This window comes from Mycteria americana, chromosome 1 (assembly GCF_035582795.1).
Source record: "Mycteria americana isolate JAX WOST 10 ecotype Jacksonville Zoo and Gardens chromosome 1, USCA_MyAme_1.0, whole genome shotgun sequence".
NCBI classification, from domain to species: Eukaryota; Metazoa; Chordata; class Aves; order Ciconiiformes; family Ciconiidae; genus Mycteria; species Mycteria americana.
In genome coordinates, this window is record NC_134365.1 from 97,045,595 (window position 1) to 97,071,438 (window position 25,844).

General features: G+C 39.9%; 1 protein-coding gene across 2 annotated transcripts; it reads left to right on the forward strand.

The window, feature by feature from the left end:
- The first annotated feature begins 1,643 nt into the window (after window positions 1–1,643).
- Window positions 1,644–25,664, forward strand: TFG (trafficking from ER to golgi regulator). Of its 2 annotated transcripts, none has more exons than XM_075514238.1 (9): window positions 1,644–1,801; window positions 4,723–4,820; window positions 6,924–7,132; window positions 13,131–13,214; window positions 14,142–14,288; window positions 15,799–15,966; window positions 17,069–17,209; window positions 21,603–21,692; window positions 24,208–25,664. In XM_075514238.1, the coding sequence occupies exons 3-9, from the start codon at window positions 6,949–6,951 to the stop codon at window positions 24,564–24,566; spliced, it is 1,173 nt and encodes a 390-aa protein (XP_075370353.1). In that variant the 5' UTR covers window positions 1,644–1,801; window positions 4,723–4,820; window positions 6,924–6,948; the 3' UTR covers window positions 24,567–25,664. The 2 variants fall into 2 exon arrangements, with proteins under 2 accessions (XP_075370353.1, XP_075370344.1); XM_075514229.1 differs by having other exon boundaries at window positions 1,646–1,801; window positions 24,205–25,661.
- Window positions 25,665–25,844: the final 180 nt, after the last annotated feature.

A 25,844-nucleotide genomic window follows, 5' to 3' on the forward strand; every position in this document is an offset into this window, starting at 1 on the left:
AAAACCTTTTCAGCATAAAAACCCAAGGAAATTATACATTTTATGGCTTTTTTTTTCATCCAGCGAATCCTAACTTCATAAATGAAGCAAAGCAAAATGGTCTTTTTCAGGTTATATGCTTAATTGTTACAGGAACAATAGTTCAGCTCTTATCTACACGTGGAATATATTGATCTTAATAATGTAGTGAACTTTGGTATTCTTTGTGATATGTGGGCTTTAAGGATCATGAAGTTTCTTCTGGTTAACACTTTGGAAACACTGGTTTGATAAAGAAATGAATTGGAGAAGGATTGAATCATCCGTACAAAGGTATGAAATATGTAAGGCAGAGTTTGTGTGTGTAATGGATGTAAAAGTCCCATTTTCCAGATCTCTCTCCTATATTTTAAAAGCAAAGAGATTTTTTTTCATTGAAAATGCCCAAATTATTTCTAAATATTTTCAAATAATTATCAAATAAGCCTCCTGAACCACTCCTCCTCCTCCTCAAAATATTTAGAATTAAAAACATGTATCATATAAAACCTTTTTCGCCTCCCTTTCCATTTCAGTGGAACTGAATGCCTGCTTATTGCCAGCTGGACTTGTTATTACACTCCTGTAAGCAGAGACAAAGCTCTAAGCAAAGACAAAAAAAATCAAACTCCTATGAGTTTTTTCTTGTCCCAGCAGAAATTGCCATTTGGAAGCCTTGCTTTTCAAGACACTAAAGGAAAAGGTGTCTTTTCAGAGGCATCTCTAATTCCAGGAAATAACTACCTACAGTTGTGCTTTAGCTAGCTCTGCACAGATACTTCTGTCCTGTGTACCAGCTTGTGTAGCTTCACTTATAAATGAAGAAAGGCAGCAGAAATCTCAAATATCCTAGAGTAACAGAAGGTCCGGTTCCAGCAGCTCTGTGAGAGGCACCCTTAGCAGTCCATTCTTGCATCGTTAACAGAGAAAACTCAGGAAATCAGCTTCAGATTCATGTTTTTCTCTCTCAGGTGGACAAGGGTAGTAGCGACTAGCCTGGAAGGATAGTCTTGTCACGGAAATGACTGTTCGAGGATGAACAGGCTCTCTGCGGGAGGGCGTCGTCGTCTGACAAGTCGTGTGGAATTTTATGGCTGATTTTTCATCCCAGCACCGCCAGCTACGAGGGTCAAAGCTTGCATTTCGAAACAAATCCTCTGTTATAGTGCTCTATCTGAACCATCGTTTACTGTTGTTTCGGCCACGTCTCCCAGGTTTCGCTGCAGCTGGACGTGCCAACCCCGCCTCCCCCTGAGGGCCGGGAGAAGGGGTATTACTCTTACCTCAGGGATAAGCATTAGCCAGATGTCATCTGGCTTTTGTGTTCTGGGCCAAGAGTCTGAAAGGTTTTGCCCCAAAGTCTGCCTATTTGGTAAATACCGGCTAAAACTCTCCCCGACCGGGGTGGCAGAGAAGAGTGAGGTCACAGGCACGGGGCGGGGGGCAGCGGCTGCTCGAGCCGGGGGTGGGGCCGGGCCGGGCCGCCACAGCGCCAACGCAGCGCCACGCCCGCCCTGACACCCACCAACGGCCGCGGATCGCGCGGCCACGCCCCCGCCCGCTGACGCGTCGTCGCTGGGAGGCAGGTGGGGCCCTCGGCGGAGCATGCGCGCTGCGGCACTGGCCACTGGAGTGCGCATGCGGGCGGCTCGCGCAGGCCCGGCAGTTGCAGCCGTCGCTCCAGCCCCTTCTCTCCTCTGCCACGTACGGGTGGTGGCGGCGGCCGTGCCCGGGCTCGGACGGGGCGGGGGGCCTCCACCGGCGGGACCGCAGCGAAGCCAGAGTAAGAGAGTGGGGCTGCTCGCCTCCCCCTCCCCGCGCTGTTCCCGGGGGGAGCGGTTGCCGCGTGTGTGGTGGTTGCCCGTTGCGGCGGGAAGGGTGGTTGCGGGCTGGGGGTGAGCCCCCCTGCCCCTCCCCCGGTTCCAGGGGCTACGCGGCCCCTGGCGGGGAGGCTGGGAGACCCCTTGCGTCCCCCCGGCCGCGCCTGAGGGAGGCTGAAACCGCCCCCCGGCCTCTTCGGCCTGCGGAATCGGGAGTGAGGGCTAGCAGAGGCCTCCCCTCCCTCCCTCCGCAAGGGGGGCAGGGGGGTGTTCCCTTGCTTACCGAGCCTCTTTCCCTTTGGGAGCCAGAGGAACTGCAGACTCCTCATTTCCCAGCAGGGAATGGCTATGATTTCTGCTCCCCATTGGGTCGGGCCTGCCCTTATCGGAACTGGAGAAAAACGAAAAGACCTATTCTCCTTTCTGCCCGCCCCCCCCCCCCCCCCCCCCCCCCGGCACTCCCCAGCTATCTTGGGAAGACTCTCATGGCTCCATCGAGTGGGGTTTGGGAGGCAGCACTGCTTGGCCCTGTTTCTGTATGCTTCACCCTGCCGTTCCTTGTCCTTGTTTTGACAGAGGAAAAAGTGAAGCAGGAATGCCTGTACTTCCCTTTCTTAGGCAGGAATGCCTGTACTTCCCTTTCTTAGGCAAGGCTGTTTCTCTCTGCTGCAATGCAAAAAGTGTAGTGAAATCCAACATGGTTATGACATCATGGCTTTAGAAGGGATCCTGAAGTGACTGACTTAGATTGGAGAGTCACTGTCCACATGCACCATTTAGATTGGTGTGTGATGTGAATAGAAAGTGAGCCAAGAAGGGAGGAAAAAAATCTGTACCTCCAAAATGCATGTGGTACACCAGGAAGGTTAGAAAGATGTCAGTGTGATTCTTATGAAAAATAGTCTTTCTTAAACAGGAAGACGTTAATGGTTTTTCATTTGGTTGGTTTCTTCCCCTCAAGAAAGCAGACACCGTGATTGGTTCTGTTAAAAAGCTTGTAAGTGTGCACTCTGGGTGTCTTCTGAAAAACGCTCTAAAGGGAGTCATTCATTCCGCTATGTCACAGTGAGGGGAGAAAAGCTTGAATGCTGTGTAATTCAATAATTAGAACATTTCAGATAGTTTTCTGTAACAGTTGCAAGCAGTTGCAGTGTTTAGAATCTGTCTCTTAAAACCTGGATGCCTTCAGGCACAATGGAGAACAGTTGGACAAAAAAAGTGCATCTAAATGCTTTCCTGTTACCTTTTTGTAATCATTGATAGACACAGAGCAGATTTCTCTGAGTAATCTTGGTAAATAAGACATTATAATTCTGTAAGTACATTACAGTAGCTGGTTTCCTTGCACAAAGATACAAACGATGCATTCAATCTGTTCAAAGGCCACAGGAGCTCAGGTGTGTCCACCAAAACGTGTATCTCTAGGAATTACAGATGACGTTCGATTCTTACTGTTGTCAGTTTCTAAGTAGCTTACATTGTAATGCTAAAGCAGCAAAACCAGTACCTTGCTCTAGTGTTTAAACCACATGAGATGGTAGCTAAATGAACTAAGTTAAACCACTCTTAGATGCATTATCTGTATCCCATATTTGTTCACTGCAGTAAATTTTACCTGGAGCTGTAGCAAGATTGGGGTGAAAGGGGCACCATCTTCATGCATTACTCATTTCATAAAATGTGAGTGAGGAATCAGAAAGTCGTCTCTTCCTGTTCACCTGCTTAGTATGTCACAACAGTCTTGCCCTCTCCCTGTCAGGAGTGAGTACAGCCGTTTTTAAAGGTGAACATTTCATACCTGGCATGAGGGGAGCAGCTGCCAGCCTATGAGAACCAGAGAGGAGCTTTGTCCATTCTCTGGGGTTTGCTTGCTGTCTGCTTCTGTCCTGTATGTCTCATGCCTGCCCATTCCAGTTTACTTCCAGTTGAGTTGAAAGAGGAGAGCTGGGAAGCCCAGTTTCATGTGGATGAGAGGAACCTACTTTTTCTCTCTGGTTAGCAGTGAATCATCTAAAAATCAGATCGTGGATGTTTGAGATTAACCATGTGGGTGAGAGAGAGACAAAGAAAAGAGTGCTGAGACAAGGGTATGCTTATCAGGTGGGAGGGAGGAGCACACAGTTATGTTCTCCATTGGACTGATCTGTATACTAAATCATTGTCTTGTAGCTCTGGGCATTAAGCACTTGTGTAATAAACAGGTGGACTGCATAAACTTCATGCAGCTCATCACATAGGCTTTCCAGCAGAAAAAGCACAATCTTAAACTGAATTGAGGGCAGATCATATTTTTAAGTGGTTGTGTATTTCTGACTGCATTTCCTTCTTGCCCAGTTTGGTGGCTCTTCCTGTGGGAAAGTGGTGTTACAACTCCTTTCCCCTTGGTAGTCTGTCCTAATGCTGTGCAGTCTGTCCTTGAAGACATGCTACTTAATGCCACAGAGGCTTCAGCCTTAAGCTAAGAAATGAACTTCTAGGTTTTTGTACTGCTACATCAATCAAAGTTTATTTTCTTTAACTTAACCTGGGGTTTTAAGATGGAGGCCGTACAAATGAATATTTTGAGACTGTTGGGGAAGATCACTGTCCTGGAAAGGAACACATTACTGTTAGGAATTCCTACATGCAGTTACAAAATTTTGAAAAAACAAACTTCTTCTATTATGAAATTAAAACTCTTGTTCAGACCTGTTGTAGTTGAACTTCAAACTCTACAATACTCAGAAGTGTAAATCTGATTGTTATGTAGTATGGATAAAACAGTGACATTTTTTAGTTGGGTATATTCGTTAAGATGTTCTAAAGTGAAAGATTGATGTGAAGTGTATAATGCTAAGGAAGTATGGCTGTAAATAAATATTTCTTGGGTTTTTTTCTGATGCAGCTTCCTGTTTTCTGGCACTGATAGTGCATGGCGGCTTATCCTAACTCTGTCCTGAAGTGAGGTGGGAAATCTGTTCAATAATCCAGCATCCAGACAAGGTAATGATAAATGTATGTTTTTGGAAAGGAGGTGAAAGAAAACCTGTGGATGGACGCCATTTTATTTTTTTAATGCTTTAAATGAAAAACAAAAAACCAAACAACTTCTGCAAAACTCTATGCTTTTACAGCCAACTTAAAGTGTTAGACTGAGTTGACGTGCCTGCAGTCAAGACTCCTACGTTGCAAAACACGAATAATGCGTTAGTAAGCATTAACAATACTATAAACGTCACTGTTTCATCATAGTGTCTCAGCAGCAACCTGGCTGTGTTAACTGCAGGTCCCTTTTCTCTGTCACTAGACTGTATCCACATACCTCCTGTTATGTCTGATTAGGAGAATGAGTTTTGTTCAATAGTTGCTTGTCTTTTTTTTTTTTTTTTTTTTTTGGATGTCATTGGGCTAAACAAAGGGATTTGCACAAAATGCTTTATATAAAAGTTAATTACCAAAAAAACCTAGAAATTAAATTGCAATCTAGAGATAGCATCATACTACATCTTTTTAATGCAAAACATTGCCATTGAAACAGTAGAGTTAAATATATATAGGTGCATCAAGGTATGATGTATTAAAGGCTTAGCTGGGCATCTTCTTTCTCAGGTAGGAGAGAAGTAATTTTCAATGCAGTATTTCAAAAATAGACTGACCAAAGCAAAATTTAGTTTTCTCATAAAGGACTGTGTTATAACATCCTTAACAGTAAGGGAGAAATACCTGCATATCTTTACCAAGAATTCTTTTTGCACAAGACAACGAACAGCATGCTTGCCTGCATGCGGCTTTGGGAATGTCAATTTTGATGTGTAGGGTTGCCTGCTTTTAAGATCTCCAGTATTTGTACTTCAGATGTTAAGATAACTGCTTCTTTAATTGCTCCTCATTCCAGATACATTGTTTTGGCCCTGTCCAAAATAGTGAAGAAAGAAAGGGACATATCTAGATGTCTTTTTTTTTTTTTTCATTCCTCTGCTCAGTAACTTCTCAGTAGTTTCTGTTTTTCTTTTAAACATAAGGCCTTTGTGTTTTTTAATGAGAGGTGCCTCATACAAAGTGATAATTTTTAAACTGTCTTATATAAAAGTGTTAAAGATATAACTCTCAAATATATACTGTGTGCTGCTTGGACACAAGGTGGCTTTGTTGTACTTCCTTTTAAGTTGGAGTGGTTGTCCACCTCTCTTAAAGCACCAAGAGTAACCGACTGTTCTGACCATGTACACTGCATAACAAATTTGTGGCTCTGAGCCTAATGAGTAGCTAATGTGTGGTCTATTGAGCAGCTTTTAAAAATCTAAAATCTTGGTTAAAACTGCTCAGTCAAAATTTCAAAAAAGGAAAAATTTTGTATCTTCCTTTCTGGAGAGGAACCCTCAATGTGTTCTGCTCACACATATAATAGAACCAATGTTTAGCTCTTCATTTATTTGTTCGTGAAATAACGCATGATTCAACTTGATCCCTTTAGTAAAGCCACCTTACTACCTATAATCTTTGAAATAAGATATTTTGTTGTGGCAGTCTTTTCTTAAATTAAAAAAAAGTGCTCTTTGCTGGTTATTGTAATCATGGGGGATGTAAAAATAATGTAATAAGGTGATAATGTAATCAAAATAATGTTGTAAGGCTGACAGCTTTTGCTGCAATTTCATTTTCCCTGAGAGTTGTATACATGTATCTCAAAAGCAAATCCTAGGGAATATTAGTTCCTTTATAGCTTTTTTCCATGACAGTTTACAGCTGATGTCTTACAAAAAAACCCACCCAAGTTTGAAATTTCTAAATGTCACACATATTTAAAAGCGGTCTGACTTGTAAAAAAATCTTTACTTTTAAATTCTTAGCACTGGGAACTGTGGTAACTGTTAATTTGAAGTGTCAGATCTTACAGAGTTCTTCTTTGCCCATGAGCTCAGTTAATGTATCCGTGCACTTACATTGTTTAATTAGCGCATCACAGAATGTGTTCAAGAGGGGTTCTCTGGAGAACTTCCTAACAGTAATGCTTTCCAAAGGTGGAAACCTTCAGAACAGTCACATACATTTAAATAACTAACAATTTTGTTTTCTAAAATGTTTTTAATGTTTTGTTGTTAACAGGTCCGCAGGCCATAAGGAATCCACCATGAATGGGCAGCTGGACTTAAGTGGGAAGCTGATCATCAAAGCTCAGCTTGGGGAAGATATTAGGAGAATTCCTATTCATAATGAAGATATCACCTATGATGAATTGGTGCTAATGATGCAAAGAGTTTTTAGAGGAAAACTTCTGAGCAATGATGAAGTCACAATAAAATATAAAGATGAAGGTAAGGTTTAATTACTACTGTTGCTCTGATATGATTTATCTAAGGACAGAAACTCTGAAATTCACCTCTTCAGAATTGTCCAAATTCATTGGCAAATGTAAGTGATTTATTGTGAAATCCTTTGAATTGGACAGTAGAAGCTGTATGTCTTGTGGTTATGCTGTCTTAAGATAGTATTTCTTCCAGTTTTTCTGAAATATCAGCTACCTGAAAGTTCAATTTTGCTGTTGCAGGAAGCTGATGCCATTGCAGGTTTCTCTTCTATCCACTCATTTAACCATTTTTTTGTGTTTTCAGTGATAAAGTGGATTTGAAGGTGAGGAGTGAATAAACATGTATGACAACGCAAGCTCTTGCAAGACTTTGAAAACTTGATTTATGTAGTAGTAATTCTTGATTATGTTTTCCTACACCAGGAAAGATTAGAAGAAACTTTTAATTTAACCTGAAATATTTATTAAAAGTAATCTTTCCCCTGTGTGGTGGTTTGAATCTGTTGGACATTGGTTGTTTGAAAGGAAATCTCAATTGTTAGTGCTAAACAAACACAGCCTTAAGAAAGAAGGGCTTCCACAGAATGAAAAGGGCCTTGTTTGAGATGTGTAGAAAGAGAGTTGTGGTTTGGAGGGTTTTTCCTCTTTGAATGTCAGTGTGGGGCATGGAATAAGTTACTTAATTTAGGACAGAGGGGTGGCATTCATAAAATGAAACTCAGAATGAAGTGATAAAATCCAGAGTCTCTTAGAGCAAAGACTGTGTGATAATTATGCTGGTGTACAGTAAAAGAGCTACATTATTGAAGCATTCAGGTTCATTCCTATTAATAGCACTAGGAAACTTTATCACTGTCTGTGGTACCTAAAATGTCAAATAACATTTGTTCATACATCTAGGTAATAAAATTTCACTTTGAATGACCCTGAGACAGTTTTTTCAGGTTCATGAAGCTTTTGAGAGACACTGCCCATCAAATTGATATGCAGTGAAGGGCTAATATTTTGGGTCTTGGTCTCTAGTGGGAGAGAGCTCAGTGGATTTGTGGTGGTTCCCCCCCCCCCCATCACATAATCGATTTCTTTTTTCTTTCTGGAATGAGAAAGGTGAAAGGAAATTGATTGATGCTTTTTTGTTAGGTTAAAGCTTCTAGTCCCTTTTTTTACATTCTTACCTGTTCTTTAAGTATCGTTCTCTGTTTTTGTGTATGCTTCAATCTCTATCTTTTTTTGAAGAAGATAATGGTGTATGGAGACTAATTATGGTTTCATTCTTTGGTTGTCTTTCATAGCCTAGAGACCTCCTACTTTTAATTTTAGCTTTTTTTGTCTCAGAATGTGCTTCTCCACTGTGATGTGAAATTTCCATATACGTTATCCTAGCTGATCATCACTACTAAGGATGTTTAAACGTTGTTAATATCAGAGGAAGCTGCAAGTGATTAAGGAAAAAGTTAACAGAACTAGGCTTCAGTTGGATTGTCGTATGAGGACCGTGGTATTCTTGACTTTGTTTCAACTAGGCTAAGAGTCTTCTTTAAATCTGTTTCAGTCATTAGAAGCATTGGAATATATACATTATAGCTATTTCCATTTTGTTATTTACCCCTCCAAGCATTGGAGGAATGCTTGTCTTCATCTGTTGCGAGGAGATATCTTAAGTTTGTTTAAGGATTTCCACTACTTCTACAACCTTGATCTGGGTCTTCTCAGAATTCATGTGCACACTCTTTGAGCGTTCTGAAGAATGCTTCATGTACCCCTCCTGGCTTTGTTTCTTGTTGCTGTAACACGTGAAGCTAGTGATCTTCAGGGCTGGATATGGGATTTTCTGCTTAAAATTTCTGCAAAATACTGTAGCTTTGTATCTTCATCAAACTGTTGTGATCCTTGAATCTAACACATTTTGGTTTTTTTTGAACTTGTATGCTTACATGTATGTATCCAAGCTTGTAGCTTGGAGAGGCTAGGAAACTTTAAATTCCAATCCTTCTGTCTCTGGATTTGTGGACTAAGATAGTCAGAAGCATATTCCTAAGTTATATTTAGGTTATGTGATGCTTTTATTAATTACCAGGGAAAAGAAGTTTCAGTTTGATTACTGCCTTGTGGAGTTAGTTTTTATATTCAAGCTGGGCATCTTTCACACTTATGAACTAAGGAAATTGCTCTACTAGGTGTGAAATCATTTTCATGTCCTGCTTAAGGTTGTTCTTGAATATGTAGTAAAACCCAATGTCTGCCAAAAAAACCCCCAAACCAACCAATGAGGGCTGCCAGCAGTGAATTTATATGAATCAAAGAGTAGAATTGCATCTTAAGCACACCATGTTATTGAGTTACATATGCTAAAGCCCCTATGAAGCCAATAATAGAAACTTTACTTTTTTTTTTTTTGAAGTTAGGCTTGAATTTAAAACTAGAGTGCCTAATGTGAGATTGGCCTTTTTGTTCTTGTTCTTCATTACCTTGCAGTAGAAGTTGATGTCTGTGTCGGAGCCAATAATGAGTTATTAACTCATACTGCATGTAATCAAGGTGGTGTGCTAGTCAGTAATGTCTCTACCTTTCATAAATTTACCAAAGTGAAGGAAGACTACATTTTTGGTGGTGGTGCTTTTGGATTTTTTTTCCCAAAACTGAATAGAAAAAAAGAAAAGATAAATATAAGGGTAGATGAATTTAGCAGATGAGGAAACATAGCTGGCAGGGCCAAGGATAATGAGGCAGATTTCTAATGTCTTAAACATTTCTAATTTCTTCTAATTTCTAATGTCACAAAAAATTGGAATGCATCATGATGATGCAGAATTAATGCTAAAATACTTTCCAGTCCATTGGTAAGTTAAGGGAGTCACTGACTTATACTAAAGATAAAAAAAATTATAATTGGCATAGCAGGGAATATTTAGGGTACATGGGAAATAGTAGAGAGTGAAAGCTATGTCCCTTGTAAAAATGAGAAAGGTAATATTTTCTTGAAATAACAAGATTAGTAGAGAAAATAAAGGAAAGTCTGTTTTACTTTTCAGTAGAAAATAATTAACACTGTATTCTATCTGTATCACGATAACAGGAATTAAGCTTCATTTACATTCCTTAAAATGACAAGTATCTTTGATAAATCTTATATACTTAAATTGTAAGACTTTTGTATGGTTTGACATACACATATACCTTATGAATCCTAGTATATGCTCTACTTGGGTAACTTGGTGGCTGTCAATAGGAATCATATAACTGACTTTATGCATCTAACAAGATTCTGTACTTGGTGCTTTTTAGCCTTTTTTTTCTGCTAGCAATTTAAAATAGAAACTTTAATCATTATTCTTAACGCCTTCAACATAAATGTTAAAATAGCTGAGGGAGAATAAGATGGATTGATCTGGATTCTTTTGGGTGACATTAATCCATGTAACGCATGTGTATTAATAGACATTTTCATTTGGCTATGCAGGATAAACTGTTTAGAACATGCACCTTTGTTCAGGCAGTAAAATCTGAGTATTGACGGGTATGACAGAAGAGCATCATAAGATGGTCTGCCAATGTTGTGCATTGGGAAGAGGAGTAATTATCATTTATTGTGTTACCAAGAGAATATGGAATAGAAGGGCTTTGTGTTAACACACCAGGGGATTTGGTATCAGCATTTAGGAAAGATACTGAAAAGATGGAGGAAGTGTTTGAGTTGGAGGGACACCCCTCCCTCCCCCCACCCTCACTTTACTGCCAAAGAGAAAGGACTGTTTAACTTTATGAAAGTTACTTGTTTGAGGTCTGGTTGTATAAGTCTTGTTATGGATCATAATGGCAAACAGGGACACTATTACCCTCCCCTTCCTGGCACTGGTGAGGCCCCACTGGGAAATATGTGCTTAGTTTTGCCCCCTGCGCCCCAGGCTAAAAAAACTTGGAGAAACTGGAGAGGGTCCAGCAGGATGCTGTGAGGATGGTGAGGGGCCGAGGGCAGGTGGTCTACAGGGAGCATTTGAGGGAGCTGGGCTTGTTCAGTGTGGTGCAGAGGAGGCTGAGGGCAGAGCTAATAGCAGCCTCCAGCTAACTGAGTGGTAGCACCAGATGGCAGCAGTCATAAACTGCAGTTTGGGAGGTTGAGCATGAGTTTTGGCCAGAAGGGTCACTGGAAAAGGTTGCCTAGTGGGGTTTTGGAGCCTCCATTCTTGGAGACTTCCTAGTCTCTACTCAGTGAATCCATGACTGATATTGCTATCAACCAGTGTTTTTTGAGATTGTGAAAGTGCAAACAGGACATAGGATGGAAAAAAATCTTTGAAGACAATATTTCTTTCAGGAAAACTTGAAAATTATTTTTTATGTCATCACTTCGCTAGTATTTGTAAGATTTCTTGTTTATTTTGTTAGAAAGCAACTTCTTTGAAGACTGACGGGCATTGTTAGGTGTTATTAATGGTACTGTACTAAGAAAACCTTCCATTGCAGAGGTGCTACTTGTAGTCAGGTATGACAAAATTAGAATAAGTAGTTCTTCAAAGTTTGAGCTTTTTTCAGCTTGCCATCATGCATTTTATGACTATTCGTACTGAAGCATTCATTTATTTGAAAATTTTAACCATAACTTCTATACAGTTGGAAATTTTAACCAATGCGTAAGGAATAGCTCAGAATTTTTAGGCAGTAATCTGTAATTAAAAACATGTTTCTGTGTCTGTCCACAGAGCCTCCTTGTAACAGTGTTTTAGGGAGGAACATTGGTAGCCTGGAGTCAGCTTTGTTCCAAGCTGTGTGTCATTTGTCTAACACTGTTGCTTCTGAAGGTGAAACTTCACTAGACAGTGTCTCATCTCAGTTCCCAGTCATGAAGCTGGTCTGGAAGGAAGTGGTCCTGCTATCCCTTCTCTTTCCATGTGCCAATACACACGTTTTCCTGATAATGCATTCCCACTCTTTCCTTTGCACTGCCTAATTTGTGTTCATTTAATCTATTAATAATCTGTTGAATATATTAAAACAGCAGAAGATCTGTCCCTCCAAAGACAATAGGCTTGTTTTATCTGTGATCTTGCTGAGTAAGCAAAGATGTTAATGTGGATTGTCTTCACTCAGGTTAAAAATTGTGAGAGACCAGACTTAATGGGAACTTGGTATCTCTTTTGGGTATTAATAGGATTAAAGGTGTTCAGTGGTTTATGCATAGCCGTTTGTATTTGAAGAATAAAGGATCTCATACAGTTCTAATATAGTTTCTGTGACTGATGGCACCGTGCAAATTCATTAGGATGCATCGGATGAGAGTTCCTGTGAATTCTGACGCACAAAAATAAAAGGCTAAGAGTTGAGACTTCATGTCAGATTCCTGGTTTGAGAGACAAGTTTTTTTGTGACTACTTTGACATCTTCATGTCTTCATTCCTATCTGTGTGTTAAGGCTGATAGATATTTTTACTATTCACTTTTACACAGGAACTTTATTATAATTCCCTTGTTGAAAATCAGTCTTGCACCTCAGTATTCTGAGTATAACTTGAGACAGTGTTCTAGTCACTTAACGTTTTCCCTTGTTAGCGTGCGTGTTTTGTTTTCTAAAAATTGAATTGGGATTGGCTTGTGCCATCTATCTTGACTCTCCTGTCTGTTCATGAACAGCACAGTTTTGGAGCCACTTGGAATAGGCATATAACTTTAACTGGCAGCATCATTCTTTCTGGTGTTGGACTTTGTGAACTCTTAGCTCTGTTTCATCTTGTACATAAACATAAAAGAATGATGAGCTACATGGAACTTTCAAAGGGCTAATGTCAGAAGGCTCCCTTTTGGAGCCAGTCATGCTTCTGTCTTACCTTCTGTGCATAATTTCCCTGCACACTGACTCTCGCACTCAAATGGTAAACTTTTTTCCTAGTAACTTCAGAATCAAGTAGGGAAAGTTATTTTTGACTAATGAAGTAACACTTCTGCCCTAGCATGACGTTCAGTAGTTCATAGGCTTTGCTTTTAATGTAACTTTTTCATGTTCTTTTCAGATGGAGATCTTATAACAATTTTTGATAGCTCAGATCTTTCCTTTGCAATTCAGTGCAGTAGGATACTTAAGCTGACATTGTTTGGTAAGTATAGAAGATTGTTTGTCTCTTTTTTTTTTTTTTTTTTTTTTTTTTTTTAATAACGTTTACTGAAATTCAGGCAGTGAGCTTCACTAGAAGGTACTAAAAACTTTGTCACCTCAGAAGAATGAAATCAGTAAGTTAAAAATACTGGATTAATACATGAGATCTATTTTCTCTCTTGGTGTTTCATGTGACAACTGAACTTATGGAAACTGAAACTATTTCTTTTTATAAGATTGCTTAAAGTACGTGGTATACATATATATGTGGTCAATGTTTTTTTCTTAATGTTATTTTCCATGTTATCTTCCACTGTAGCATTTGTGGGGTTTTCTTCACAGGTGCGTGAGAAATTTATGGTGATGATTATCTTGCAGTGTTAATAGTACACTGCTAAAAACTAACATTAATTGCTTAAAGTTGAATAGATTTTAACATTTATCCTGTGGCCTTTGTATAAAATAGTTCTTTATTTTCAAGCTGCTATTGATAAATTAGCACATAGGTCCAAGGAATAGCAAGTGGCCTTTAACTTGGACACTGACCTTATTCATGAATTACAGCAGTGTTGTGCATACTGCATTAGTTCTAAAGGCACTTTCTAAAGGGACAGCTTTCCACAACCAAGTATGGTATTTGTATTGTTCAGGGTATATTCATGGAAATGAGTAAACAATGCAGAAATTTACTGCTGACTTTACTCTGCAGTTCTGGTACTGTGGATTATGCTGAACTGAGATTATATTAAAGGAACAGTAAGCTCTAGAATGAGTTCAGTCTGTGTTGACTAAACTTTGTCACTTTAAACTCCTCAGAGGAGGATGATGCTACAAGCAAGTAAAAGTTGGGATTTTTTTTTTTGTGATTTTTAAACTGGATGTCGAAATGTTACTACAGTCTTAAATTTATCTAATTGTTCTTTTGCAGTGAATGGACAACCAAGACCCCTAGAATCTAATCAGGTGAAATACCTGCGTCGAGAGCTGATAGAACTTCGCAATAAAGTGAATCGTTTACTGGACTGTTTAGAACCACCAGCTGAACCAGGGCTTTCCACTAGTCTGCCTGAAAGTGGTAGGCAGCCTGGCAAATAATTGTTTGGTTCGATTTGCAGAGTTGTGTACTGTTTAACAAAATGAAAAACGGAGGCTTGAATACTGGTTGTGCTCATTCTTAATTGTTGCTTGATGGTTCAGAACTTAATTTTTAATGCGTCAGTTATTTCGGAGGCAGAATTTTTATTCAAATTATCTGGAGTAAAGCACTAAGTTAACTTAGGAATAAAACTTCAAAGTCCGAGTTTTTGTTGCAATGTATGAAAATGCTGTAACTAACACTTGTGAGTCATGACAACATCTTGAGAGGGCTTTGAGCTGAATTAATAGTTTGTTGTTGCTGAAGACTTCTTCCTCCCAGCTGAGCACTCCCACTGCTTACTTTGGGCTAGCTCTGGTGCTTATCTTGTCATGTTGCTAAGCAAGTTTGATTCACTAAAACAGTAAAAAGCTAATTCAGCAAAAATTATATCCACTTTTTTGCCAGGTTAGGAAATTGAATCCACACATTTTGAGCTCAGACCAGCATCAGAGCTGACTCAGGGTAAGCAGCACAAGGGGTGGGAAAGGATTATCGGGGTCAGGGGAGGGCAAAACAGGGAAGGAAGTCTTATTCTTCCAGTTTTGAGGCATTGATCTCCTAGCTTAGGGCTGTTGTACTGTAAAAACTATACCTCTGTGTGCTTAACTACAGATTTTGCGTAAGCTGGACACAGAAAATAATGACACAAAGTCATGGAGTACAGTGTTCTGAGTAAAGAAGCGAACCAAGAACTCCAGCCTTTTTTTTAGGAAATGCTGCTTTTGTATTTTACACTTTGAAGTTTTATTGGTTTTGTTGTTTAAAAAATCTCGGCCTCTGTTCCTACAATATAAGCAATTAATAACTTCAGTGGAATACTGTGCATTCTGGTTATAAACCTTTTGGAAGGAGGTTAGGGTGATATAGAGTGTAACAAAAGTGTAAACAAAACTAGCCAGTCTAAACCCTATCTGCACTTGTTTGTTTTTAAGTGAAAGTGTAGCACTCTTACCTAGTAGAGGTTTCCGAGTGATGCAGTGTTACTTGTATAATTGCAAAGAGATGAACGTCACCTGTCAGCTTAGGAAGAATTCGGGGAGAAGGGGTTAGAACAAAAAAATAACTACAGTTGATAAAACACTATAATAAACTGGAATCTATCCTGTAAGTTTTCTTAATTTTGAATTCTTTGTAGGCAAGTCATACCAGAATGATTTGTTGAAGCAGGAGCCTTGTACCTTTGAATTTAAGACAAAGTGATAAGTGATACTGATACTCCACAGTGTCAGTGTATCTTTAAGTAACTGCAATGAAACCTAAGCTTTGTGATTCATCACAGTTTGTTACATCACTGATTTACCACTGTTACCCTAACATAAGCATATCAACAGTTAAAATTTAAAAAACCCCCACAACTATGCAATTTTAAAGTCTCTGTAGTACGATATATATGTATGATGGTGTTTTCAGTTCTCAAGAAGTAATAACTGGGCATTTTGTTTTGTAGATGCTGTAGATGGCAGAGAAGAAAAGCCTGCTGCTGCTGACTCTAATGTTAAGCCATCTACTCAAGTTATAGCAGCAAGCATGTCTGCATTTGATCCGCTAAAGAACCAGGATGAAATCAGCAAGAATGTCATGTCAGCATTTGGCTTGACAGACGATCAGGTGTCAGGTAAGAATAAGTCTAATGAAAAGGAAAGCAAAACCTGTTCATAATTGATGACTCAAATCTTGATTTGTAACAAATGCTTTGTAACAAAGCATTTGTATTTTGGATGTATTAAGCTGTGTTCTGTATTCACTATTTCTTTTCAGAATTCTAAAACTTGATATATCAAGGTGTTGTAACTGTGTATGCTAACTTTTGTATACAAAATGTTGAAATGTTGCTGTCTGTTTTAGCATGGTGTTTTAGCTTGCAGTAGAAAATGGCTTAAATTTTTAAATTTGATTTACTTAAAGCTATTGTGTAGAGTAACTTAATTGGTGTCTGCCAGTGATAGAAAAACAGTATCCACTGCTCTGCCTTAGGGTTTGAACTTGCAGTTCAGCTTATGTTCTTCGCTTGTGCTTCTGCTGTTTGGGTCAGTCAGAATGTTTTGTATGACCTCACCTTTTCTCTGTTTCTTTTCAAAAATAAATAGAGTCAACTTTTTTACTGTTAACAGAAAGGAATAACCTACTTGTCTGAATTATGTTTATTCTTGAAGAGCTGCATGACTGGCACCACCTCGTAGTAGAATGCTAAACATGTAGAAACTGATTATACTAAACTGAATGCAGTCAATGACTGTTGGTAAAACACTTTGTTGCCTGGGCCCATGTGGGTCACAGTAAAACACTAGTGCATTTGAACAGTTTCATGCAGCCTTGCACCTTTGCTCCAGATGAGAAAGAATAGGTACGTAGGTGCATATTCTCTCCACACGTAGCAAGTCTTCAGTGTATGTGTGCAAGGTTAACACTTGAAGCTGTGGGAAAACCATGTTGTCACACAGGGTTTTATCCCACAAACACGTCATGTTCCTCAGAAGGATGAAATTTGAGTGACCTAGAGACAGGTGGAAAATTCCCCAAAAAAATATTTTCAAAGGAGAGCTTAGACATGCAAATATATTTAGTTTAACTTGGGCATGACACTCTCAGATGTAAATCTATGGAAAACTGGAAAAAATGTTAAAAACTTTGCAAGGGAATGGTCTTGTAATCCTCCCCCTCCCCCCAATTCAAACTCTGTGCATTTCATGTACTGTATTTTGTTCTTGCTCCACTAGGACCACCCAGTGCCCCTGCAGAAGAACGATCAGGAACACCGGACAGCATCGCTTCCTCCTCTTCTGCAGCCCATCCCCCTGGTGTTCAGGCACAGCAGCCACCGTACCCTGGAACACAGCCACAGACTGGTCAGGTGGAAGGTAAGCAGCAGTTTTTTCTTCTGTTTAAGACATGAATGATGGTGTCTGAATCTGAGTGATCAGTAGCTATGACTTCCATTTAGCAAACTCAAAGTTGATACCAAAGGACATACTTATCTGTGCCACTAGGCAGAAAAACTTTTTTCCTCACATGCTGTTCAATACAGAAACAGCAGGCGGAGCAGTAGCTTTATTTAAAAGGGTAGGCGATGTAATGTGAGGAGGACTTCAATGGTACTGTCTTCTACTTTTGTCCGTGCTCACTTTACTGTAAGGCAGTTTTATATACACTGCACTTTAAAGCTATCTGAAGATCTTAGTTCGTATCATACCCTGTGTGTTGTGTCAAGCAGTATTAGTAGTTGCTTTCACTCGGCTAACAGTTTGTTGTCTTGTCTACTATGCATTAAAAATGTTGTTTACTCATCATTTCTATCTAACAAAACAGAGCCATTATTGCATTGCTGCTTTACTGTGTACAGCTCTGTGCTAGTCAGGTTAAGCCTTATAACTATCTCACATGGATTGTAGTTTTCCTGTGTAACCCTTGAGAGCCTCAGCTGGCTCTCCTTTAAAGTTTAAGGTCTTAACTCTGGTATTCAGATTCCTTTGTACTATACCCTTTTATGTGTTATTTGACTTCTAAAAATAAACCTGTTCAGAGGTTTGGTACATTTGGGCATCATTTTTCTGTTGATACTTTCTAAGAGCACTGAGCCTTTGGACCTGCATAGTTCTGGATGAAACTGTCTGTGGAATGGCTTGCTTTGGTATTTCTATCTCTGTAAAAAGTACAATATAAAGTTGTTTCTGTGTTAGTATAGAAACAAGTTACAACCCTCTACTGCTTTCTGTACTAACATAATGCTGAGGTAAATGTGAGAGGCATTGAGGGTGATGACAGTATCCACAGTCACTTGGAGTATCTTGCTTGAAGGGCATCAGTAACATGTTGATTGATCAGAGTATTTGAGCAACTCATAGTTAGGCATAATATTTAAGCAGGCACAAATGCTGTTGTTTGCAATGGAGCTTATAAAACACTTATTTTGCTGCTTTCAGTTTTTTTTTTTTTTGCTTACTTCCCTAAGAATTAGTCAAGTGATATAAAGGAGACAGCAAGAGACATCTTTGTAGCTTAAAGATATAACAACTGTTTGGTGTTTGTGTGTGGAAGTTACTTTTGGGGAAAAAGCACTTCAGATTCTTCTGTCAGCAGCTAGAAAACTTAATATTCAAAAAATATACTCTCAGCTACTGAACTTGTATTTGATGAATTTAGCCTTTTTACTTCACTATTACTTTAATACAATAAGGTATGTGGTTTTAAGTGTTGATGTTAAATTAGAACTGAAACACTTAAAAGCACTAGCAGCAGCAGGTTGGAATCCTGAATGGTTGCTAACACCAGGAAAGGCGAAAACTACTTGTTTCAGCAAAACTTACCTTACTTAGGAAAGAAGTTGTCTAGGCTCATGTATCAGAGTAGGTGTAATGATTTTTCTAAACTTGGGTCAAGGAAAGCATAGTATTGAGGTGGTTTTGGGTGGGTTTTTTTTTTTTTAAACACTGAACTGTGCTATACCTTTGCCCAAGTCCTTCTTTTGCATGTAAAAGTACAACAGCACTAATTATGAAGGTCTGTAGTTTATGCAGTTTTTATTATTGCCACTAAAATATGTTAAGTATTGATTATATTTTCTGCACTCTATGGATAAACTAGGATGGTTCAGTTCTTGGGAAGAGATCAGAAGTCATTATTGCACTTTGTTCATCAGAAATACTAGTGGGAGTGCTTATGCTGTGCATTGTATATATATGGTAAATGGCAGTCTTTTACCAAAGCTGGTTAATATATGTGTGATTATCAACCTCTGAGTTTTTTTCATATACAAAGTTGCTTTTATCCAAAGTGTTCTAAGACTTTCCTTTGAAACATGGAGTAGCTTTCTGTACTTCACTGCTTGATAGCACCTCAGTCCAGTGGTAATGTGGGGACCTGTGCTGTCCCACCCTCCTCTTGTGCAGCCCAGATGAGAACCACTGCAGGGCCATGGCCCAGCCAGAACTTTGGATACGTTTTGACAGTTAGGTTTTCAACAGGATTGGCTCACACAAATGGCACTGCTGGTGCAGAGCATGCTCTTGTTACAAACTAGTTTTAAAATGAATTTAAAAATATTAGTTCATTTCTTAAAAAACCAAAACACCCCAAGCTGGGCTTCCCCCCACCCCCCAGCTTCCCAGTATTTTGAGGATATAAGTAAAATGGTGATGCCAATCACATGTCAATCGTTCTGGTATATCAAGGATTATTTTTTAATGGCATTCTTTGCCAATAAATGATGTTATGATGATCGTAATTGGTTATTAGTTGTTGTTATTTGTGAATACCAAGTCACCTCACCTCTATGTGCTGATACTAATGAATGGCTTACCTCCCTTGATAAAGTTTTAAGCATTCACTAGTTTGACTTAAATCAATACAACACAGACATTTCAGCATAGTGCTGTCTCTTGTGGCATGCCTGTGCTTTTGTACCACTAAATCCAGTCGCTGAACACACACGAGGACCAGTTATGTACAGATGTGGACACTTTGCTAGTCTTTGCTGAAATAGATGTAAAAGTTCATTCACGTAAGTCCTTCATGATCTGCTAGGGAAAAGAACATCATGTGAATATACCTATTTGGTCTTTTTCTGAATCAAGCTAAAATGGCTGTTTCAGTGCACAGGAACAATGGTAAATGCTGGCAGATCCTTGACAGCAATAAGCACTGCTAAGTACAAACCCAGACATTGATGCTCATCTTGTTTTCAGAGTAAAAATCCATTGAGAGGGAAAACTCTGTGTGTTTAACGACCTGTAGGATCCCTGAGTGCATTCATGGCTGTAAATTAAGAACGTTTTCTTGAATGGCACTGGAACACCTCTCTGTTCCTCACTAATGCTTCAACCCTGGTGAAGACAGCAAGCCTTCTCAGAAAGCTTTGGAAAAACTCCATGCCGTTTCTTTCATGTCCCTTTACCTGGGGTGTCCAGCAGGTGCCAGTGTGGTCTCTCTGTTAGCCTGTAGGTAATTATGCTGAGACAGGCAGCTTCCTGGTTGTTCTCCCAGAACTTCCTTACAACAACTGAGTTTAAGAAACAGAAAACATGTATTCTGAGTTTCTAATTCTTAATTATCAAGCTAACAGGCTTAAATTCTCTTAAAGCCTTGTGTTTAGCACTCTTTTCATCCCACAATAATTGCATACCGTTCAAAATAACATTTTGAACGACTGCACCAATATAAAATATTTTGAACACCTTAGTGTGAATGTAAAATACCATTGTTTTCAGCTGCAAGGAACGCAGAGAAAAGAAGAAATAAGGAGTTCGTTTAAAGCAGTGTGCACAGGGGTCTGGGAGGACTTGGAGCAGAGCTGAGTTGCTTTTGTCTTGGTGCAGTTCAGAAGATACAGCTTACAGTATATTTGTACAGTCTGCTGATCTTTGCAGAATGAATAATAGTACAGTAACACTTTATAATAGTAAAGTTTCCACATCTGCTCTAGTTCAGCTAAGCTTTAGTTTTGGCAGATAATTGGTTTTGTTCTTTGACTCTGCCTGTTACTAAATTGAAAAACAGCAGAAGCATAAAGCCTAAACAGGTCCCATAGGTTAATTCTAAACACATATTCTGCCTCTTTTTGCCAAGAAATTGGAAACAGTGAATTTAGGAAAAATTAGCATTGTATTGGAATACCCAAGATTAAGGGTGTATGGCTTTATTTTTGCTTTAGGGTGTATACCTCTAGGTTTCTTAAGAAAACTTGGCTTACACCAAGTCAGATACTAAGAGATGGATGACTTATCTGGAAAATGTGGTCAGAATAAATAACGTACCAGTCCGCTTACAGTACTTTGATGCAGAAATGGTCTTAAAAACCTAATATAAACAGACAATCTGAGGACATGTTTAACTTTTGAAGTACTTTAATTTACAGCATAAGTTCTGGAGCAGTTATTAAGATGTTTAAAGATTCCTGCTCTGTTACCCACCAGAGTAGCACTAATTAAGGTGCATGGCTTCTGGCATCCTCTGAAAATGTGAAATAGTAAGCCTCAGGTACCAAATGAGAACTATTTATTCTGTTGGAGCTAGATAAACAGCATTTAGTCTTCAGAACAGCATGGTTCAGAAACTAAAATCTGTAGATTGATTTCATTTGGTAATTAGGTAGAACACATATTCAAACTTCACTGTGTTCAGATTTTTTTAAAAAAGTTTTTACATGTTGTGAGAGGGTTTGTTTCTGTGCTTTTGAACTGTTAGGATGTTGTTCACTGTGTGTTTATAATATAGCTAGGGTACTGGGCTTCAACTAAATACGTTTTTAATCCATAGGTCAGATGTATCAACAGTACCAACAGCCTGGTTATCCTGCTCAGCAGCCGCAGGCTCAGCCTCAGCAACAGTATGGTATGCAGTACCCAGGTAAGCAGCTGTCAAACGGTGGTTTAGCTGTAGAACCTCTCCTTCAGTGCCCGACCCTGTGAGCTTCATTTCCTGAACCCATGGGGTTCAGGGTGCTGAGCAGCCTGAGTGCCTGTGGTTCTGATGGGAACTGGCACAATTCAAAAATTACCAGTAAGAGAACACTGTAGCTGTCTATATTTTTAATACATAGTTGGAGTTCTGGTATCTCGATCCTACTTGATTGTGACCAAAAGCAGACTTCATTAGTGATCAGCAGAATGCATTGTTAGAAAGGCAGGCAAAATGAATCACCTGAAGTATGAGCAGTCCTCAGGATGAGCTTCCGCAGTCTAGGGATTCTAGCAAGTAAGTGACTAAAACATCCCTATTTAGCTTCCTTAAATATCAGACGTATATAAAGATGGCCCCTATTTCTTGCATCTAGAGTGATCTCCATGTACGAAATTTAGTGTGAACAGTGATCATAGTTGTCATTTAGTAAATCCTTAGCTATTATAAACACTGTAATTTCGGAGAAACTTTCAAGTGACAGGTTTTTTTTAGTTGTTGATTTTGCTGATACCTCAAGTAAAGGTGCCAGTAGACTTTTAGCAGAAGAATATTTTAGTGCACTAGTGGTTTATGTGCAGGCAAATATGAAAAGCTGGCTTTTGTGTATACCCAAAATAAACTTGACTTCAGAACTTTTCAGTTATTTACTTTAGAAGCAGCTGGCATCTAATAATGCATAGTATATGCTAGGAATCATAATCCAGCTAAAGTACAGGGATGAACCTGTAACAGCAGATTCCATAACAAATTGCAAGTTGATTAATACTTTTAGAAAATGATACAAAGCATTTATCATTCCTTGTTTTAAACAGTCTTCCTTGAACTAAACAAAAGACTCCCATACCATTAAGTGACTCAGAATAGAGCCTGTATGGCCTTTTTTTTTTTTGGTGTGCAATATATAAAGTGGGAGTGCATCAATTTTGATGTAGATGAGAACACTTGCAGAGCTTACAAAGAAATTCCATGTTTATCTTGGATAAGAACCCTAGAAAACTTGGAACTGAAGGTTTGTGCCTCAGCCCTTGTTCCTGTGCACTGTGTGAGAGCTGGTTGATTTGGGTCTCTAAATGGTATCTTGTTCCCTGCAGATTTCTCACCCCCACATTTGTAATTAGAAGACAGTGACAGACTTTCTGAAGTCTAATTTCAGAAGAAGTAACAAGCCTGTTGGAAGTAGAAGGGTCTATCTGACTTTCTTTAGGCTTAAAAACTGAGTGGGGGAAAAAAAGGAGTTTCCATCTGCTTTCTAGTCATATCCTACCACCATCTAATCCATTATTTTACTGGAGAAGTTCCTGTGAAAGCTGTAGTGCAATGCGAGCTCTGCATTCTAATCAACATCATCTTCAAGTAAGAATGAACCACCACCACAACTGGTCTGGGGCTCCTCTGTTTCTCATAACTTATTTCACGATTAACCTAATCTTTCAGGAGCAGTCTTTTTTTTTGAGGACCTAGTGACAGCAGCCTTTGAAGATCTTGACTCATAGGGTTTTTTTGTTTGTTTGTTTCGCTGTTGTTCCCATGAGTATTGTCTCCTTTCAAAGCCACGTTCCCCAAGAGCAGGATCCATTCCTGCTCTTGTAGATCTACTAGGCAACAATGTGGCTATTTACTCATGGTAGTAAAAATGGACCCTTCAGAGGTTTGTCTCATGAGTAAATTTTGATCCCAGTTTCAAGGTGAGTTTACTCCAGTGCATTCTTCAATCCTTACTCTTTCCGTTTAGGGCTGTGCACTTTTAATAATTTGTGTGTCTGGTGTTTAATGCTGACAGGATTCCAGTCACTGGAGAGGTTTCATTGCAAGTAGCTGCAGGTGTGTTTCATGATGGATAAAAGTAGCCATTTCTTCATAAAAGCACTTGGTGTCATTTTAAAGTTTTCAATAAGAGACACTCCTTTTGGAAGCTGGTTTTATACAGAAAAATCAAGCTTGGGACATGTTTAAATGGAAGTTTTGTGCTAAAGTATTCTGTTCTGCACCACTTTTTCATATTTAACTCTAAAGGAGTGAAAACACCTATGATTTAACCAAAGGTATGGCTTGTATTAAACCCTGACAGTATTTTCATGACAGTTCACTTTTGAGTTGTTGTTTGGGAAAAAGGTTGCATTTTGCCTGGTTTGCCAATGAAGACTTTTTATTTTTCATGTGACATGATGGTAAAATACTGTTTGTCTTTTTTTCTTTTTCTTTTTTATTTCTTGTCAGTTGTGGGAAAACTATTTTATACTAACTGTTTTCAGTGTTGCTGTGCTGCCAGGGTAGTGCACCAAAAACCAGGCAGCGTGCCTGCACGAAAGGCAGGAGAACTTGCAGTTCGTGCTCGGCTGGCCTTTTCTGTGCTTCCCGCATTGTTTTGCGTTTGCCACTGCACAAAACGCCCAGGTGTTTCTGCAGGTGCCCACGGTTCTCTGCTCTCTCTCACCCACCTTGCTCTTTGCCTTTCCAGCAGGCTACAGTCAGCAGCAAACCCCCTCGCAGCAAGCCCAGCAGTTCCCGGCCTACAGCCAGCCGGCGGCCCCGGCCCCGGCCGCCGCCTTCCCCGGGCAGCCGCAGCAGCTGCCGGCGCAGCAGCCCCCGCAGTACCCGGGGGGCAGCTACCCCCCGCAGCCCTACACCACGCAGGCCTCCCAGCCCGCCCCTTACAGCGGCTCCCAGGCGGCGCCCGGCACCTACCAGCCGCGGCCCGGCTTCACCCCCCCGCCCGGCAGCACCATGACCCCCCCGCCCAGCGCCACCAACCCCTACGCCCGCAGCCGGCCTCCCTTCGGCCCCCAGGGCTACACCCAGCCGGGACCTGGCTACCGGTAAGGAGGTGCCGCCGCGGACGGGCCATTCCATCCCAACAGACTCCCGGATTGTTCACTGAGATTCCAAAACTGTAATGAGGCGAAACTATAGCTGTTGATTAAATTCTGCTGGGGGGAGGGGAACGACCAAAGGAACCTTTCCTGCTTTAAACTGTATCTGCTTCCTAGTTTAATTTGGGGCAGGGTTGTTTTTGGGAAACACTACCTACGTGTCTGTAAAGTGATCGACATTCTAGCCTGCCTCGTTTGAAGGCTATGAAGATGCTAGTTGGAAGTTTAGCCCACTTACCAGGCTTGTTTTTACTAATACCATGATGTACTAAATTAGGTTCATTCTGGAGGTAAAACTAGATATGATGTATTATAAATTGTAATGCTCACATGGAAAACTAATAAAAACCCTGAATCTACTAAATGCCTGATCTTGCTTTTAGAATTTAGGCAATACTGAACAAGAAAACTGTGTTAAGACGAGTGTGCGTGCTGGGGGTACAGCTACTGAGGTAAAGATCGGCGGTGCTCAGTATTGTAGGAGAGGAGACAGGTTTCTGGGTGTGTACGTGGAGAAACGTTGCGCATGCAGATTGCTTTTGCAGAGTTATGCAGCAGTAGATGGTCTTGCGCTGCCTGCTGTTATTAATTGCCAAGTAAACCTTTTACCAAATGAGTAAGAACCAATACATAAAATCTTAGAGCCCCTTACCAATTTCACTTTAACAAGGGCAGGGGGAGAATCAGTTTATGACTCAAATCTAAGCCAAATCCCTATTTTTAAAAAAGAACTCTTACAGAACAACTTTCCACAGGCCCTTTGCCACCCAGAAAAACTTGGGAGCGCAGTTCTAGTGATGCGATTCTGAGCCAAGAAAAAGCAGATGGAGAGCTGTAACAAATTCAATAGACCATATAACAGCAGAGGGCAAAACACTCTCCCAGTTAATATTTTCCATCTTACGGATTCTAGGAATACATAAAACTAAGTAGGGAATAAAAAAAATGAACTGGAGCGAGCTGCTTGAACTCTCATAAAGACAAATTAGGAAATAAAGGGAGTGAAAATATTCCTACCTTCAGCATCCTTAAATATTGCCGCTCCCCCATCAGCCACGCTATCCCGTAAGCCGTAGCTGTAACTCGGGCTGTATGTGCTCGTCAGACCTAATGCATCAGGTGTTCATCACACCGTTCAACATGTGCCTGTTTCAGAACAAACTTGCTTCCTGAAATACTAGCATTTGCCACAGAAACTAATACGTGTTTTCATGTAAAACGCTAAGAA